Source organism: Xyrauchen texanus, chromosome 38 (assembly GCF_025860055.1).
Source record: "Xyrauchen texanus isolate HMW12.3.18 chromosome 38, RBS_HiC_50CHRs, whole genome shotgun sequence".
In the NCBI taxonomy this organism is placed as follows: domain Eukaryota; kingdom Metazoa; phylum Chordata; class Actinopteri; order Cypriniformes; family Catostomidae; genus Xyrauchen; species Xyrauchen texanus.
Genome location: NC_068313.1, coordinates 37,425,919 through 37,445,918, shown reverse-complemented (window position 1 = coordinate 37,445,918; position 20,000 = coordinate 37,425,919). Strand labels below are relative to the sequence as shown.

At 43.7% G+C, this 20,000-nt stretch overlaps 1 protein-coding gene across 1 annotated transcript in view; it reads right to left on the bottom strand.

Annotated features, from left to right (window-relative positions):
* Positions 1-2,892: 2,892 nt before the first annotated feature.
* Positions 2,893-20,000, bottom strand: part of LOC127632178 (caseinolytic peptidase B protein homolog) — a 39,342-nt gene continuing 22,234 nt past the window's right edge. The window contains exons 6-16 of the mRNA XM_052110770.1: positions 19,148-19,245; positions 16,966-17,080; positions 10,597-10,674; positions 9,602-9,657; positions 9,465-9,509; positions 5,578-5,739; positions 4,646-4,802; positions 4,443-4,516; positions 4,220-4,339; positions 3,777-3,881; positions 2,893-3,660 (exon numbers count right to left, since the gene is read on the bottom strand). Of these exons, the coding sequence (XP_051966730.1) occupies positions 3,448-3,660; positions 3,777-3,881; positions 4,220-4,339; positions 4,443-4,516; positions 4,646-4,802; positions 5,578-5,739; positions 9,465-9,509; positions 9,602-9,657; positions 10,597-10,674; positions 16,966-17,080; positions 19,148-19,245 (1,223 nt within the window). The 3' untranslated portion in view covers positions 2,893-3,447. The remainder of the gene's footprint in view (positions 3,661-3,776; positions 3,882-4,219; positions 4,340-4,442; positions 4,517-4,645; positions 4,803-5,577; positions 5,740-9,464; positions 9,510-9,601; positions 9,658-10,596; positions 10,675-16,965; positions 17,081-19,147; positions 19,246-20,000) is intronic.

Below are 20,000 nucleotides of genomic sequence, written 5' to 3'. Positions count from 1 at the left end.
CACACATGAAGATGTTTAGAAGAATATTTCAGCTCTGTTGGTTCATACAATGCAAGTGAATGGTGACCAGAACTTTGAAGCTCCAAAAAGCACATAAAGGCAGCTTAAAAGTGAACCCCCCTCGTCCTAAATTAAAGAAACAAACAAATAACATACTGTACAATGATTACACAAAGAGTACATACAAGAACGTGTAATTGCCATATTGAACATTATAATTGCGTGTCCAGACGCAGAAGTCTCTCTCTCGTCTCTCAGATGCAGAAGTCTCTCTCTCATCTCTCTTGTCTCTCAGATGCAGAGCTGCAGGACTGTAAATGCTAAATCAATAATTCTCTGTGATTCTGCAGGTTTGTCTGGTGGGATTCGAGCAGAAGAGAGACGAGAGACTGGCAGCCGTTAAAAGATACAGACACACACGATAATGAACAGGAGACGTTCACAGCCGTGTGTGTGTGTGTGTGTGTGTGTGTACGGATCAGGACAGACTTTGTCATTGCCATCAGTGTGTGTGTGTGTGTATGTGTGTGTGTGTGGTAATGTAAGCTGTCTCTTTCTCTCTGTTTATAATTGAATTTGAGTCTTTCAGAGACTGAAGGAGATTTTCTCAGTAACATGAGACAGATGTGCTGTTACAGATCTCAAACACAGCTCCACATCTCAGGACACTAAATATCCTTCTGTTCTCTCGCTGTCATCAAACTCAAATGTGATGTTAGACCGTTTCTGTGTATCTCAAGTGCAGCACTGGTGTAGTTACGAACAAAAAGTCGTTAACTACATTGAAGCCATTTAAAGAAGAAATTACTTTAGATAATATGATTTAATTCTGCAAATTATGATATAACACGGCATATAACACGATCATCGGGGTTTATAACACGCCGTATAACACGATCATCGGGGTTTATAACATGCCGTATAACACGATCATCAGGGTTTATAACACGCCATATAACACGATCATCAGGGTTTATTACACGCCGTATAACACGATCATCAGGGTTTATAACGCCATATAACACGATCATCGGGGTTTATATCACGCCATATAACACGATCATCGGGGTTTATAACACGCCATATAACACGATCATCAGGGTTTATTACACGCCATATAACACGATCATCAGGGTCTATATCACGCCATATAACACAATCATCAGGGTTTATAACACGCCGTATAACACGATCATCAGGGTCTATATCACATCATATAACACGATCATCGGGGTTTATAACACGCCATATAACACGATCATCAGGGTTTATAACACGATCATCAGGGTTTATAACACGCCATATAACACGATCATCAGGGTCTATATCACGCCATATAACACAATCATCAGGGTTTATAACACGCCGTATAACACGATCATCAGGGTTTATAACACGCCATATAACACGATCATCAGGGTTTATAACACGCCGTATAACACGATCAACGGGGTTTATAACACGCCATATAACACGATCATCAGGGTTTATAACACGCCATATAACACAATCATCAGGGTTTATAACACGCCGTATAACACGATCATCAGGGTCTATATCACATCATATAACACGATCATCAGGGTTTATAACACGCCATATAACACGATCATCAGGGTTTATAACATGCCGTATAACACGATCATCTGGGTTATAACACGCTGTATAACACGTTCATCAGGGTCTATATCACGCCATATAACACGATCATCGGGGTTTATATCACGCTGTATAACACGATCATCGGGGTTTATAACACGCCGTATAACACATTCATCAGGGTCTATATCACGCCATATAACACGATCATCGGGGTTTATAACACGCCATATAACACGATCATCGGGGTTTATAACACGCCGTATAACACGATCATCAGGGTTTATAACACGCCATATAACACGATCATCAGGGTTTATAACACGCCGTATAACACGATCATCAGGGTTTATAACGCCATATAACACGATCATCGGGGTTTATAACACGCCATATAACACGATCATCAGGGTTTATAACACGATCATCAGGGTTTATAACACGATCATCAGGGTTTATAACACGCCATATAACACGATCATCAGGGTCTATATCACGCCATATAACACGATCATCAGGGTCTATATCACGCCATATAACACGATCATCGGGCTTTATAACACGCCATATAACACGATCATCGGGCTTTATAACACGCCATATAACACGATCATCGGGGTTTATAACATGCTGAATACCACGATCATCGGGGTTTATAACACGCTGTATAACACGATCATCGGGGTTTATAACGCGCCATATAACACGGTCATCGGGGTTTATAACAAGCCATATAACAGGGTCATCGGGTTTATAACACGGTCATCGGGGTTTATAACACGCTGAATACCATGATCATCAGGGTTTATAACACGCTGAATACCATGATCATCGGGGTTTATAACACGCTGTATAACACGATCATCGGGGTTTATAACACGCTGAATAACATGATGGCATAAAAAATGTCCCGTAACACAAATGCTGCAAATGTGACTAAACACACATGAAGAAATTTTTTACAGACACTGTGTCTGTGTGTGTTTGAGTGTAGTTAGTGTGTGTATGTCTTGGGGGGTCTGGGCAGCAGTGGGGCTCTAGTTTGCTTCATGCTGTCTCTGTTTTACGATGCTAATTTCATCCCCACAGGAAGAGTCTGAATCTCTACATGTGTAAAGAAGAATCCAGAGAAAAGCAGGAATGTCCCTTGTGCATTCTATCTGCGCACGCACGTACACACACACACACACACACACACACGTTCCACATTCCCAAAGAAATTACTGCTGTATGTTTCAGACATCGTGACATTCCTGAACAAAACTGTTTACACCTCTACAGATGCCCCAAACATCCAGAGACAATTGAGAGCAATTTGGCATTTAAACTTTATTTTAGCTGATGTGCATTTAAACATGCAAACACACAAAGTCTTACACAAGGAGCACTTTAAAGATGTTCTTTCAGAGATTCGTGTGATATTTCTGCTCTTTTGGCAGTGCAAGGAAGTTTATTACAGCTAATTATTACATTATCGTGAAATGCAACAAAGACAAAAACAGTTTTCTTTAATGTGCAATGATGGAACATACATTAATAAATGTACATTCATGTTGTTTAAATCTCCCACATGCTGTTTCAAGTATAAAATAAATATTTATGACGATTTTCTACTTTCATGATACACATCAACGTGTCTTTATATATTCTCTCTATACACACGACTGCAGCTCGCCTAAACGTGATGCACATGTGATGACGGCTAAAGCTAACACTAGATGACCTCTACATCCGTGTGTGTGAACGACAACACTGAAACATTCACTGACGAGACAGCGTCCACATACAGAAGCTAACGTCTGAACTGTCACTTCATTGGTTTGTGAAGTCTTACGAATGCTCCTGAGTCTAGTGTGCATAAGTCACGTCCTCTGGGTTGAGCGGCGGGCGGATGTCCAGTTTTCGGGTGCTGCTGTCGTCACCCACCACCTCCAGACGGAGAGCGGGAGCTCCATCTTTCTCCTTCAGTCCTCCGTCCACGATCAGACGCAGCGTGCAGCCCTTCGGGAGAAGTTCCTGTTCATACGCCGCAGCTAACTGATTCACCACACGACGCTCGACCTGCACAACAACAACAACAACAACAACGACGACGATCAGATTACAGGTTTTGGGCTCAAGTGATGTCATTATTGATTGGTGGTATTGATTATTGATTAGTATGGACTGACGAGCACCTCGTGTTTGATTGAGCGCGCTCCGTAATGCAGGTTATACCCCCCCACCAGCAGCTCCAGCACCGGATGCTCCCACACCAGCGTGATATTGTGCCTCTGTTTCGCCTGAGGGGAAATTAACATGAAGAGTAAAACAACAGATTACGTTCGTCTGTCTGTCTGTCAATCAGTACTTTAGGAAAATATTTGTTATTTTCCCTTTAGATTTAATGCTGGGTAACAACATACTGTATTACACACACATGCATGCACACACACACACACACACGCAACTAAAGGACTTGAATGTGCTGCAGGCAAACTGCTGACAGATATGAAGTTTTATACATATTTAACACATTAACTTCACTCATATGTTTACAGTCGTCAGTGCAAGCGGCCTGTTATTGATCCTAATCTGTGTCTCATGTTCACGGTTTAAACTCGTATGTTCTTGTGTTCACCTTCTTGGCCCAGTAGTTGAGCTCTTTACTGACGAGCTGCACGAGTTCAGCGTGACAGAACGGCAGGAAGTAAACAATCTCGTTGATCCGACCCAGAAACTCGTCACGTCTGAAATGAGCCTGAAACGCACCAATCAAATTCATTTACAGCACACGAGTAACATGTATGAATATAACAAACACATTTAGAGCCATCACTGAAGTTCGTGAGATGATAAAAGACCTTCAGAATGGGACGAATGACTTCCTCTTTAAATGTGCTGGAGATTGTGATCTTCTCACTCTTCTGAACATCTTCTGCAGGGACACGAAATTCAGCGGAATAAGCCAACACGAAAGATGCTTTAACCACACGAGTAGAACTGTACCAGGAAGGTTCACCGTAATTATAAAGAATAATTCAATGTTCAGTTGGAAGATTCTCACCCAGATTTTTGGCGAGTCGTTGACGGCTCTGATCTTGGGCTTCCTGTCTCAGCTGCAGTGCATGATGGGCAATTTCGTCACTAGCTACATTAGACGTCATGATAAAGATGGCATCTTTACACTCGATTGTTTTCCCCTTACCGTCAGTCAAACGACCCTGACAGACAGAGACACAATCAAAGTTTCATGTCATTAGACCAAAGCGTTGCTGAGATACGGTGTCAGATCCATTTCCTTTAGCATTATTCGAGAAACATCTGGTCTTTTTGCCGTGAGTGTCCCTTGATGATCACATTTCATGTGAATTGGACGTACTGCCAAAGTATGTTTTCAATTAATTACCCAATGAATGCTAACGACACAAGTCTCATGACAATGGGCTATATTAAAAGTTATATATCATTTGACCACTAGGTGGCGCCATCCCCAAACCTGTAGAGTACCTTCAGGACATGGCCCCGATGACACGCACCAAATTTGGTAAAGATACGCCAATGCATTCCTAAAATACAGCAATTAAAGCTAAAATCCAATATGGCCGACATAGGAAATTTGGGTATCCTTCAACTCGTTATTCCCTTCGCTAAGCCCCGCCTTAAAAGGGCTTCTGACCAATCCTGTTTTGGCAATGGTTGCCCTGCCGCCATTACTCTGACACACATTTCTATTTTACAATTACAGATTTTTACAAAGTTATAGGCTGAAATGTGTGTGCAACTTTAAACAGTTGGTGGCGCTAGAGGGTTAGAGTTAGATACCCCAAATTTGGGCTAATGACATTTGAGAGTGTCCTCTATCTGTGTGCCAAATTTCAGAACTTTCCTATGTGTGGTTGTATAGGATGCTGTAGACTAAAAGAGAGGATGATGCTAATCTTAAACCAGTCTGATCTTGAGTACAGTAAGACACAAAGTGAACTTGATGATTTTTACCTCATCAAAGAGCTGTAACATGATGGTGAGCACATCTGGATGAGCTTTATCCACCTCATCAAACAGAACCACGGCGTTCGGACACTGTTTGAGCTGTTTGGTCAGCTGACCGCCATCCTCGTGACCGACGTAACCCGGAGGAGATCCGATGAACTTTGCCACCTGAGAGAGAGAACATACGAAAACGTAGCTCAACTGGTGGAGCGTGGCACCAGCATTGGGGAGTAACTCACTAAAAGTAGTGACACTTCAACTTCATTTTAGTTAATTGGTTCCTACTTTTCAAAAGAGTAGCCAGACTGTAGGTTAGTTACTTTAATTTATGAGTAGCATGTAGCTTAACCAACACTAAGTGGCACCAGCAACCTGGAGCTCATGGGTTTGATTTACAGTGTACACACATACTGATTAAATATATATCATTTTTGTGTGGACTTTTCCCCCTTTTTCTACCAATTTGTAACGCCCAACTCCCAATGTGCTGTGGAGACGTATCACATGTGGAGGCTTCATGCTATTCTCCGCAGCATCCACGCTCAACTCACCACACGCCCCACCGAGAGCGAGAACAAAATTATAGCGACCACGAGGAGGTTACCCCATGTGACTATATCCTCCCTAGCAACCGGCCCAATTTGGTTGATAAGGAGACCTGGCTGGAGTCACTCACCACACGCCCCACCGAGAGCGAGAACCACATTATAGTGACCACGAGGAGGTTACCCCATGTGACTCTACCCTCCCTAGCAACCGGGCCAATTTGGTTGCTAAGGAGACCTGGCTGGAGTCACTCAGCACGCCCTGGATTCGAACTAGCGTACCCCAGGGGTGATAGCCAGCATCTTTACCACTGAGCTACCCAGACCCCCTGATAAAATGTCGAATGCACAGTTAGTCATTTGGGATCAAAGGTCAGCAAAATGCATAAAAAAAATTGGTAAAACAAAGGGAACAAAATTGAAAATAATAAAAACGAAAAATACAAAGAAAAAGAGATGTAAAACCAAGAGGTGAAGAACATGAGATCGGAGTGAACTCAGCATGAAAAGAATGATTAGATCAAACCTTGATACACACACACACACACACACACACACACACACTGTTCATCCTGTCCAACGGAGTGACATGGACATTTCTCCATCAATACGAGTGTGAGATTGAATTGTGTGTGTGTGTGTTCAGTCTAAGGTCACCGCATAACTGCACGACTAAATGGATTATGAAAGACAATGGTGATAGAAGAGGTCAGAATAAGAGTACAAAATCCCTTAAAGCTGTTCAGAGGTCAGCAGGAGACCGGTCTAAACCAGACTACCTCACTAAACCTTTAACACAATCACCCTCAGACCACTTCAGTGTCTGGATGCATCACACAGTTCAACTATTAGGGCAAATCAGTGTGTTCCCACCATATTTTGGGGTCCAACCCTATTGTATTTGTACAGATAAATGATCGCTAATATGTTCGCAACCATATGGACTACAATCAAGACACACTAAATGTATACACCGACCAGTCACAACATTAAAAGCACCTGTCTAATATTGTGCGGTCAGGGTAGGACGACAATGACACAATCAAAGTTTCATGTCAATGGACCAAAGCGTTGCTGAGATCAGAACATTTTTGCCGTCATGCCATCCATTTCATTGATGCATTATTCGAGAAACATTTGGTCTTTTGAAAAGCTTTTGATACATTTTTGCCGTGAGTGTCTCTTGATGATACACGACACATTTCATGTGAATCGAATGTACTGCCTAGAAGGAGATCGAACAATTACGTTTTCAATGAATGCTAACGACACAAGTCTCATGACAATGGGCTATACAGGTGAAACTCGAAAAATTAGAATATCGTGCAAAAGTTCATTAATTTCAGTAATTCAACTTAAAAGGTGAAACTAATATATTATATAGACTCATTACAAGCAAAGTAAGATATTTCAAGCCTTTATTTGATATAATTTTGATGATTATGGCTTACAGCTTATGAAAACCCCAAATTCAGAATCTCAGAAACTTAGAATATTGTGAAAAGGTTCAGTATTGTAGGCTCAAAGTGTCACACTCTAATCAGCTAAACACCTGCAAAGGGTTCCTGAGCCTTTAAATGGTCTCTCAGTCTGGTTCAGTTGAATTCACAATCATGGGGAAGACTGCTGACCTGACAGTTGTGCAGAAAACCATCATTGACACCCTCCACAAGGAGGGAAAGCCTCAAACGGTAATTGCAAAAGAAGTTGGATGTTCTCAAAGTGCTGTATCAAAGCACACTAATAGAAAGTTAAGTGGAAGGGAAAAGTGTGGAAGAAAAAGGTGCACAAGCAGCAGGGATGACCGTAGCCTGGAGAGGATTGTCAGGAAAAGGCCATTCAAATGTGTGGGGAGCGTCACAAGGAGTGGACTGAGGCTGGAGTTACTGCATCAAGAGCCACCACACACAGACGGGTCCTGGACATGGGCTTCAAATGTCAAACGTCTTACCTGGGCTAAAGAAAAAAGAACTGGTCTGTTGCTCAGTGGTCCAAAGTCCTCTTTTCTGATGAGAGCAAATTTTGCATCTCATTTGGAAACCAAGGTCCCAGAGTCTGGAGGAAGAATGGAGAGGCACACAATCCAAGATGCTTGAAGTCCAGTGTGAAGTTTCCACAGTCTGTGTTGGTTTGGGGAGCCATGTCATCGGCTGGTGTTGGTCCACTGTGCTTTATTAAGTCCAGAGTCAACGCAGCCGTCTACCGGGACATTTTAGAGCACTTCATGCTTCCTTCAGCAGACAAGCTTTATGGAGATGCTGACTTCATTTTCCAGCTGGACTTGGCACCTGCCCACACTGCCAAAAGTACCAAAACCTGGTTCAATGACCATGGTATTACTGTGCTTGATTGGCCAGCAAACTCGCCTGACCTGAACCCCATAGAGAATCTATGGGGCATTGCCAAGAGAAAGATGAGAGACATGAGACCAAACAATGCAGAAGAGCTGAAGGCCGCTATTGAAGCATCTTGGTCTTCCATAACACCTCAGCAGTGCCACAGGCTGATAGCATCCATGCCACGCGCATTGAGGCAGTAATTAATGCAAAGGGGCCCAAACCAAGTACTGAGTACATATGCATGATTATACTTTTCAGAGGGCTGACATTTCTGTATTTAAAATCCTTTTTTTTCATTGATTTCATGTAATATTCTACTTTTCTGAGATTCTGAATTTGGGGTTTTCATAAGCTGTAAGCCATAATCATCAAAATTATATCAAATAAAGGCTTGAAATATCTTACTTTGCTTGTAATGAGTCTATATAGTATATTAGTTTCACCTTTTAAGTTGAACTTACATTAAGTTGTATTAATGTAAAGTTATATATCATTTGGCCACTAGGTGGCGCCGTCTCCAAACCTTTGCAGTACCTTCAGGACATGGCCCCGATGACACGCACCAAATTTGGTAAAGATACGCCAATGCATTCCTAAAATACAGCAATTAAAGCTAAAATCCAATATGGCCGACAGGAAATTTGGGTATCCTTCAACTCGTTATTCCCCAAGAATTGACCCTTCGCCATAAAAGCGCTTCAGACCAATCCTGTCTTAGCAACGGTTGCCCTGCCGCCATTACTCTGACACACATTTATATTTTCCAACTACAGCCTATAGGAGCAGAGTTTAGCGAAGGGTTGATTCTAAAGAGTCTCGTGATTTTACACCAATATATTCACAAGTTACCAGCAAATGTAGCCATTTTCCATATTTCTTGACCCTGTACAAAATTCCAGGGAATCAGACATACAGTCTAGGATGAGTAAAAATAAATAAATAAAAAGTAGGGTTATGGATATGTTTTATTGAAAATTCAAGATGGTGGACAATCTAGTGGGAGCCTCACCTCATGCTTCTCTTGAAATTCAGACATGTCCATCCGAATGAATCCCTGAATAAAGGAGAAACACATTCCTGATGTTTATTAACAAACTCGTCATAACAAAGAAAAGATTAACGATGGACGTTTAATTCATAACTGACCTTCTTAATGTCTTTATGCATGTATCGCGCCACCTGCTTGGCCAGTTCAGTTTTACCTGCGGAAACGAGCACAATTATTAGCACTAATTGATTTAGTTTTTATGCCATTAATTTCGTCAAACGATAAAATCAGGAAACACTTCATTTAGATAGTAAAGACACCAAAACTCAAGAGATTTAATGCAAATAATACAATAGGTCAAACTTTTTCATTGATGCATTATTCAAGAAACATTTGGTCTTTTGAAAAGCTTTTGATACATTTTTGCCGTGAGTGTCTCTTGATGATACACGACACATTTCATGTGAATCGAATGTACTGCCTAGAAGGAGATCGAACAATTACGTTTTCAATGAATGCTAACGACACAAGTCTCATGACAATGGGCTATATTAATGTAAAGTTATATATCATTTGACCACTAGGTGGCGCCGTCCCCAAACCTGTGGAGTACCTTCAGGACATGGCCCCGATGACACGCACCAAATTTGGTAAAGATACGCCAATGCATTCTTAAAATACAGCAATTAAAGCTAAAATCCAATATGGCCGACATAGGAAATTTGGGTATGCTTCAACTCGTTATTCCCCAAGAATTGACCCTTCGCCTTAAAAGCGCTTCAGATCAATCCTGTCTCTCAAGAGATTTAATGCAAATAATACAATAAGTCAAACTGAACGCTGAAGTGTTTCTGTACGTGCTGTCGAGGAGAGAAATCACCGTCACGCCGTGTGTTTGTTTCGCTCGCAAGCGTGTCCATCATTTCCCTCCTCTCAGGGTTAATGTAGTGCGTGAGTGAATATTGCCCTTATGAATTTTAATAAACACATATATGGTAAGTGTCGGGACTTGTTGAATATTGATGGCGAGCGCTCAATCATGCCGCTGGCGAGACGGGAAACGTCTCTTCATTAGTCAAACACCGCTGCTTTATGCCGTTTAGTGTTTTGGGCATTTTTGAGAGTTTATATTTGTGGAAACAAAAGACGTTACCGATTCCGGAGGAGCCCAGGAACAAGAAGACGAGCGGATGCTCTTCATCGTACCAGCCGTTCTCCTTCCTCCTGATCGCTGCGGAGAAACACCACAGACGGTAATCAGAGAAGGGCACATCTTTCTTTCAGAAGGAGAAGAGAGCAAACGTTAAACGCTTTAAAAAAAACAAAAGGCAATGACTGAGGAAAGACAGAAGCGTGCTGGAGAGAGGGACGGGACGGGACTCGAGCACCATTAGACAGACGGTAATTGGATTACGCTGCAGCGCGCTGGAGGGACCAAATCAAGTTAGGAAAGATCCAGCAGAGAACAGGAGAACGATAACACGCAATCACCATGGCAACCGGTGTGTGCGTCTGATACTGTCCACACTGATGTGATGTGTGCGATCATTACACGCCATTACATCAGGAATATGTTTGTGTAATTTGTGTGGGATCAATAATTTAGTTCAGTCTCTAAGCATGCGTACAGACATTACCACATGAGGAACTCTTAAAACTACAGTGTTCTGCCCCGAGGAACAACAGATCTGCCACAAGCTCCTGTAGTGTGAACACGGACTCTTCACTCGCTGGGGAAAGTGTGTTTGGAAACTTGTGATTATTTTTGCAATTGTGTTTGATGCCGTTAGTGTCACATAAATGACACACTGCAGCTTTAAATGTTACACACATCTCACCAAAGAACAGAGTTCAACAACATCATAACAAACGATTCTGATCGTCACTGTCATTTCAAGATCAATCACAGAGTGTGTAAGAGAGCGAGTCACACACACTCACACACTCTCACTCACACACTCTCTCTCACACACTCTCTCTCACACACACTCTCTCTCACACACACTCTCTCTCACACACTCTCACATTCTCACTCACACACACACTCTCACAACACTCACACACACTCTCACTCACACACTCTCTCTCACACACTCTCTCTCACACACACACACTCTCACTCACACACACTCTCACTCACACACTCTCTCTCACACACACTCTCACTCACACACACTCTCACTCACACACTCTCTCTCACACTCACACACACTCTCACTCACACACTCTCTCACTCACACACTCTCTCTCACACACTCTCTCTCACACACTCTCTCTCACACACTCTCTCTCACACACTCTCTCTCTCACTCACACACTCTCACTCACACACACACTCACTCACACACACTCACTCACACACACTCACTCACACACACTCTCTCTCACACACTCTCTCTCTCACACTCTCTCTCTCACACACACTCTCACTCACACACTCTCTCTCACACACACTCTCACTCACACACTCTCTCTCACACACAGTCTCTCTCACACTCTCTCTCACACACACACACACTCACTCACACACTCACACACTCTCTCTCACACACACTCTCACTCACACACTCTCTCTCACACTCTCTCTCACACACACACACTCTCACTCACACATTCTCACTCACACACACACTCTCACTCTCTCACAACACCCACACACACACACACTCTCACTCACACACTCTCACTCACACACACTCACAGATTCACACACACTCTCACTCACTCACTCACACACACACACACACACTCTCACTCACTCACTCACACACACACACACACACACACACACACTCTCTCTCACACACACACACACACTCTCACTCACACACACTCTCACTCACTCACACACACACACCCACACACACACACACACACACACACGTTTGTTTTCCTATCCTTATGAGGACTTTCCATAGACATAATTATTTTTATACCGTGCAAACTATAGATTCTATCCCCTAAACCTAACATAACCCCTAACCCTAATCATCACAGGAAACTTTCTGCATTTTTACATTTTCAATAAAACATTGTTTAGTATGATTTTTAAGCGATTTGAAATATGGGGACACTAGTCTACGTCCTCATAAAGCACATTTATAGCATAATAACCTTGTGATTACCAGTTTATAACTTACAAAATTGTCCTGGTATATCACAAAAACGCGCACACACACTCTCTCACACACACTCACACACTCTCACTCACTCACTCACTCACACACACACACACACTCTCTCACTCACACACACACACACACACTCTCTCACTCACACACACACACACACACACAAACACAGACTCTCTCACTCATACACACACACACACACACACACACAAACACAAACACAGACTCTCTCACTCATACACACACACTGACACTCATACACACACTCACACACACACACACACACAGTGATGTATGTACAGCATGATGGTGTTTGTCTGTCTCAGGGCAAAGAGAAAATAATAACATTAGTGCAGATAATCTCCACCAATAACCTTCAGCCCCTGAGAGCAAAAACAACATCGATACACAACTTCCTGTGTGTGTGTGTGTGTACAGACCGCATGAGATAAAACATTTCGTTTTGTGCTGATATAAAGTATAAATACACTCCTAAAAGTTGATCAAATGCACTTTTTGCACATTTCCAGATATAAAACGCAATCTTTCTCTTGATGACATCATCTGGCACGACACACAGTTTAGTCCCGCGGTCCCTCCTCATGTCGCCTGCAACCGAACACAAAATCAGCATCCTGGCTGTAAACTAAAGCCTATTGGCTGTTCCAGAAAAAAGGGAGGAGTTGAACTTTGAGTCTTTTACTGTATGAAACATTGACAAACGCACACAGCTCTTTGCTCTCGTCTTCATCTGCCGCAGAACTGTCTCTCCGTCCGTGCGCGTGTTGAGTGTGTGTGATGTATTCAGTATATTAGCTCGCTCAGATCAATAACGCTGCTTTTATCACACTGCTGATGGGATCCAATTGCTTTCGGGACAATTTGCCACAGCAATAACTGTCCATTTATCAAATCACAGGCAGAGATCCGCCCGCTGCAGAGCTCACTCAAGCTGTCTCTCTCTTTTTGTCTCTCTCATGATGGAGAGACACATCCAAAATCCGCCCCCTCTAGGACCCCAAAGTGTCTGTAGCAGTCTGTAATGTCTGATCAAACGCTTGTCGTATTCTCCTGCCCCGTGTCTGAATATCTGATGAATCAAAAGACATTTTTATACACGAAAGGGGGTCTGTGTATTTCAGCGAGTATTGACGCTGACTATCACACCTGGAGTCGTGAGTTTGAATCCAGGGCATGCTGAGTGACTCCAGTCAGGTCTCCTTAGCAACCAAATTGGGCCGGTTGCTAGGGAGGGTAGAGTCACATGGGGTAACCTCCTCGTGGTCACTATAATGTGGTTCTCGCTCTCGGTGGGGTGTGTGGTGAGTTGTGCGTGGATGCCGCGGAGAATAGCGTGAAACATCCACACGCGCTACGTCTCCATGGTAACGCGCTCAACAAGTCACGTGATAAGATGCGCGGATTGACAGTCTCAGACGTAACTGAGATTCGTCCTCCTCCACCCGGATTGAGGCGAGTCACTGAGGAAGCCCCCCAAATAATGAAAATTTAGTATATAATAATTACAATAAAAACTATACATATAATATATAACAGATACTGTAATTCAGATCAATTATATACATTACATCATACACATATATTGTGGCAACAGATGAGTGAAGCATTTAGATTTGATTTCCATATCACTGAACATTGCCCTATCGTTACCCCACTTCCGTCTGCGCATACAGATGCTTTTGGTTGCACCTTGTCTCGCTAGTTTTCAGCATCTCTGGTCATGAGCTTTGTTATTTTAGCATGCTGTGTCAACTTAAACGTAGTTTAAGCGCTCTGAGCGCAAGAGCGCGTCTGTGGAAGGCTGCATGCTGCGTAGGGTTGACGAGGCTTGACTGACTGCCCCCTACTGCATTGTACATCAAGCTTGAATTGTTCCAATGGCAGGAACATTCTTTATGAACTTACGAACTGGTGCATGATTAATTGAGTAATTAATTGTCTGATTAATTGTATGATTAATTGCATGACACATTTTTTCATATAATTAATCGCACTAAATTAACATGTTAAATCGACAGCCCTAAACCATGAAGATGCTTTCCATTTTACTTTAGTGCATCAAACTTAAAATGTGTTTCCGGGACAAAATGACTCAAAATGTTGGAGGTGGTCACATATATTAACAATAATTATAAATATGTATGACGTCGCTCGCCGAATTGAACGTGCTACATAATGAGGTTGTGACAACAAAGTGGCATACTAAGGTTTGAAATGTTTATCTGCATATACTGCAAACTATTAAATAAATAATATACCTTCTAAATATTCTGTATTCTGTACAGGGCATATACTGTAAAGTATGCATTGAGCATTTTAAAGCATAATAACACAACCGTACACACACGCTCGCGCGCATGTCTCACTAATCGATAAACAAACACAAAAACACACCCCCTGTGTGTGAGTTCAGTATTTATTAGTGGGGTATGTTATTGTGTTTTAACTCATATCTGTCTGTCTCTCTGTCCTGGGACTCGTAGAACAAACAGACGAGTCCCGGCGTGTCCGTTTGCACACACAAACGTCACGGAGAAATCAAAGAACGAAATGAAGGGTTATGAGATAATGAAAAATGATGTTAAATGAGGACTGGAAAGGACCAGCTGCAATGCTGGAAGAAAAATCCAGAGAGAAAGACAGACAGGAAGTTCTGGGGAGGCAGATAGACAGGGGCAGGATGATAAAGGGTGTGTGTATTTTATGTAATTGAGTTATGCAGCATCTTTTGGCTGCACATTAAACTCAGCAGCAGCTGCGTAATGTGCACACACACACACACACTCGTCTACATTAATCAATTAGCTGCCTGCACCCACAAATGACAAAGAGAGAGACAGACAGATAGTGAGACTCAGTGTTTGCATATTGTGGTGGTGAGTAAAGACAAATCTGTGGGTTTCATATGAAATAAGAGACAAACTTTTATCGTGTGGCAGGGCGCTTTATCCTGCTGAAAGAGGCCACTGCTATCAGGGAACACCCGTGCCATGAAGGGGTGTACCTGGTCTGCTATTATGTTTAGGTAGGTGGCACATATCTAATTGACGTCCATGTGAATGGCCGGATCCAGTGTTTCCCTGCAGAGCATTACCCAGAGCATCACTCTCCCTCCACCGGCTTGTCGTCTTCCCACAGTGCACCCTGGTGCCATCACTTCCCCAGGTAAACGGCGAAAAAGGCCGTACAAAAATGTATAGGAGGTATATAAGGCGCCTGGGTATCTGAGCGAGTATTGACGCTGACTGTCACTCCTCGAGTCGTGAGTTTGAATCCAGGGCGTGCTGAGTGACTCCAGTCAGGTCTCCTTAGCAACCAAATTGGCCCGGTTGCTAGGGAGGGTAGAGTCACATGGGTTAACCTCCTCGTGGTCGCTATAATGTGGTTCTCGCTCTCAGTGGGGCGTGTGGTGAATGACTCCAGCCAGGTCTCCTTAGCAACCAAATGGGCCCGGTTGCTAGGGAGGGTAGAGTCACTTGGGGTAACCTCCTCGTGGTCACTATAATGTGGTTCTCGCTCTCAGTGGGGCGTGTGGTGAATGACTCCAGCCAGGTCTCCTTAGCAACCAAATGGGCCCGGTTGCTAGGGAGGGTAGAGTCACTTGGGGTAACCTCCTCGTGGTCGCTATAATGTGGTTCTCGCTCTCGGTGGGGCGTGTGGTGAGTGACTCCAATCAGGTCTCCTTAGCAACCAAATTGGCCCGGTTGCTAGGGAGGGTAGAGTCACATGGGGTAACCTCCTCATGGTCGCTATAATGTGGTTCTCGCTCTCAGTGGGGCGTGTGGTGAATGACTCCAGCCAGGTCTCCTTAGCAACCAAATGGGCCCGGTTGCTAGGGAGGGTAGAGTCACTTGGGGTAACCTCCTCGTGGTCACTATAATGTGGTTCTCGCTCTCGGTGGGGCGTGTGGTGAGTTGTGCGTGGATGATGCAGAGAATAGCGTTAAGGCTCCACACGCGCTACGTCTCCACGGTAACATGCTCAACGTGTCACGTGATGAGATGTGCGGATTGACGGTCTCAGACATGGAGGCAACTGAGAGTCGTCCTCCACCACCCGGATTGAGGCGAGTCACTACACCACCACGAGGACTTGGAGCGCTTTGGGAATTGGGCGTTCCAGATTGGGGAGAAACAAAAGGAGTATAATAAGAGACGCTCCAATCTACGGCACGGCAGCGCTTATGGGCATCCCAAGCATAGTGATGTGCTTCAAATGTGCGTAAATGTAAAGTGTGTAATGATTATCGGGGGTGGGCAACATTTTTTCTTCTTCTGTATCGGTTTATTAAAAATGATAAATTCACCTTAACTGTGGAACGTGTGAATATTTGGTTCTTGGAGTTTTTAGGTATAGGTTTGTGTGTGTACCTGATGCTACAGTATTTATGGCTCGTTCCTGCCCAATGATGTGTTCCTTCAATCTGCGTTCCAGAGGAAACTTCCTCCTCTCCTCCATCTCTCTTTTCTGCTGAACTTCTGCAAACTAGAGAGAGAGAGAGAGAGAGAGACAATCAAGTGTACATGAGCTGGTGATGTTGGGACTGAAGTCAGGGTTCTCGAGATGTTTCAATGCCTCCAAACTGTTTTCCAATCTTCCCTTTTAATCGCATGTATTTTAGTATCCTGACTGCGGTCCAAGCCAGAATATGTTGTTAACAAAATGTTATTATCAGATATCGTCTTATTGTAGGCCTATACAGATACTTGAGACAAAAAACAAGCAAACAATATAACAAGTAAAAAGTGCTTTCAAAATGGGTCCATAAAAGAAAGATGTTGATACGGTATGTGGTTGCTAGGCAGTTCCTAGGGTGTTCTCGGTGGTTGCTAGGGCATTGCTAGATGGTTACAAGGCAGTAGCTAGGGTGTTCTAGGTGGTTACTAGGCAGTTGCATGGGAGTTCTGGGTGGTTTCTAGGGCGATGCTAGGTGGTAACCATGCAGTTGCTAGGGTGTTCTGGGTTGTTGCTAGGGCATTCATAGGTAGCTGTTTGGGTGTTCTTGTTGGTTGCTTGAGTGTTCTGGATGGTAGCTAGGGCATTGCTAGATGGTTGCTAGGCAGTGGCTAGGGTGTTCTGTGTGGTTTATATGGCATTGCTAGATGGTTGCTAGGCAGTGGCTAGGGTGTTCTGGGTGGTTGCTAGGGCATTGCTAGGGTGTTCTGGGTGGTTGCTAGGGCATTGCTAGGTGATTGCGAGGATGTTCTGGATGGTAGATAGGGCATTGCTAGATGGTTACTAGGCAGTGGGTAGGGTGTTCTAGGTGGTTGTTAGGGTGTTGCTAGGCAGTTGCAAGGGAGTTCTGGGTGGTTGCTAGGGCGATGCTAGGTGGCAACCATGCAGTTGCTAGGGTGTTCTGGGTTGTTGCTAGGGCATTGATAGGTAGTTGTTTGGGTCTTCTGGATGGTAGCTAGGGCATTGCAAGATGGTTGCTAGGCAGTGGCATCGGGTGTTCTTGGTGGTTTCTATGGCATTGCTAGGTGGTTACTAGGTAATGGCTAGGGTGTTCTGGGTGGTAGCTAGGGTGTTGCTAGATTGTTGCTTGGCGGTTGCTAGGGTGTTCTGGATGGTAGTTGCTAAATGGTTGCTAGGCAGTGGCTAGTGTATTCAGGGTGACTGCTAGGGTGTTCTGGTTGTTGCTACAGCATTGCTAGATGGTAAATGGGTGGTTGCTAAAATGTTCTGGATGGTTTTTAAGGCATTGATCGATCGTTGCTAGGGCATTCTGGATGGCATCTATGGTGTTCAGGTGATAAGGGCCAATGGGAGGAATTCGGCCAGGACACCGGGGTTATATCCCTACTCTTTACGAGAAGTGCCCTGGGATTTTATTGACATTTTACATTTACATTTATGCATTTGGCAGACGCTTTTATCCAAAGCGACTTACAGTGCACTTATTACAGGGACAATTCCCCCGGAGCAACCTGGAGTTAAGTGTCTTACTCAAGGACACAATGGTGGTGACTGTGGGAATCAAACCAGCAACCTTCTGATTACCAATGTATTATACAGTGCACTTATTACAGGGACAATCCCCCCGGAGCAACCTGGAGTTAAGTGTCTTACTCAAGGACACAATGGTGGTGGCCGTGGGGTTAGAACCTGTGACCTTCTGATTAACAGCCCTGTGCATTAGCCACTACACCACCACCACTCTTGACCACAGAGAGTCAGCACCTCTGTTTAACGTCTCACCCACAGTATAGTCTTCCCGTCACTATACTGGGGCATTAGGACCCACACAGACCGCAGGGTGAACACCCCCTGTTTGCCTCCCAAATACCACTTCCAGCAACCTTAGTTTTCCCCAGGAGGTCTCCCATCCAGGTACTGGCGCCCTGAAGCGTGTAACAGTGATACTGGATTATGATGCTTTCAACTGCAGCTCATTTGCCCTCAATCTGGATTACTGTCTTAATCCAGAGTAAATACACCCAAATGGCCAGACTACAACACACATACATTTGATTTATAATGATACCACAGGTTTGAAACCACATGAGAGTGAGGAAATGTAAATTTTTAGGTGAACCATAACCTTTCTTTTACCTTGGTCTCCCACTCTTTCAGGACAGTGCTCATCTCTCCGTCTCTGGCGTACGCAAGCGCTGTGTGTCCCAAGTCGTTCTTCCGCAAGGGGTTGGCACCTGCACGCAGCGAGAGACCAGAGGTCAAAGGTTAATGTTAGGGTCTGTGTGGAAAGTGTGCCGTGAATGAAACACACACACAGGGGGTCTGTCAGTGCGACGCCTGCATCCGGACATCAGCACAGATGTGTGTATATCCTGCAGTGATGTCACACTGTTCTAATGTTTAAACCGCACGTTACACCCGACCTGGAGCCCATTTCTCTATTGGACACAGTGTGTGTGTGTGTGTGTGTGTGTGTACTGTGCTGTCAATGGTGATGTTTAGCGTTGCCTTTTGCCCTGACCTGCCCTGCAAATCACACACAAACACACACACATGCGTGCCGATACAGCAAAAACACGAAAGCACATAACACACACACAATTATATATACACACACACATTTACATATACACACATACATATACACACCTATTTATACACACACAAACACACTTACGTATACGCACACACACACATACATACATACACACTTACGTATACACACACACACTTACGTATACACACACACACACACTTAGATATATACACATATACACAAACACACTCTTACGTACACACACACAAACACACTTACGTACACACACACACGTATATACACACACGCACTTACATATATACACACACACACTCTTACGTACACACACACACACATACGTACACACACACACACACACACATACGTACACACACACACGTATATACACACACACACTTACATATATATACACATATACACAAACACACTCTT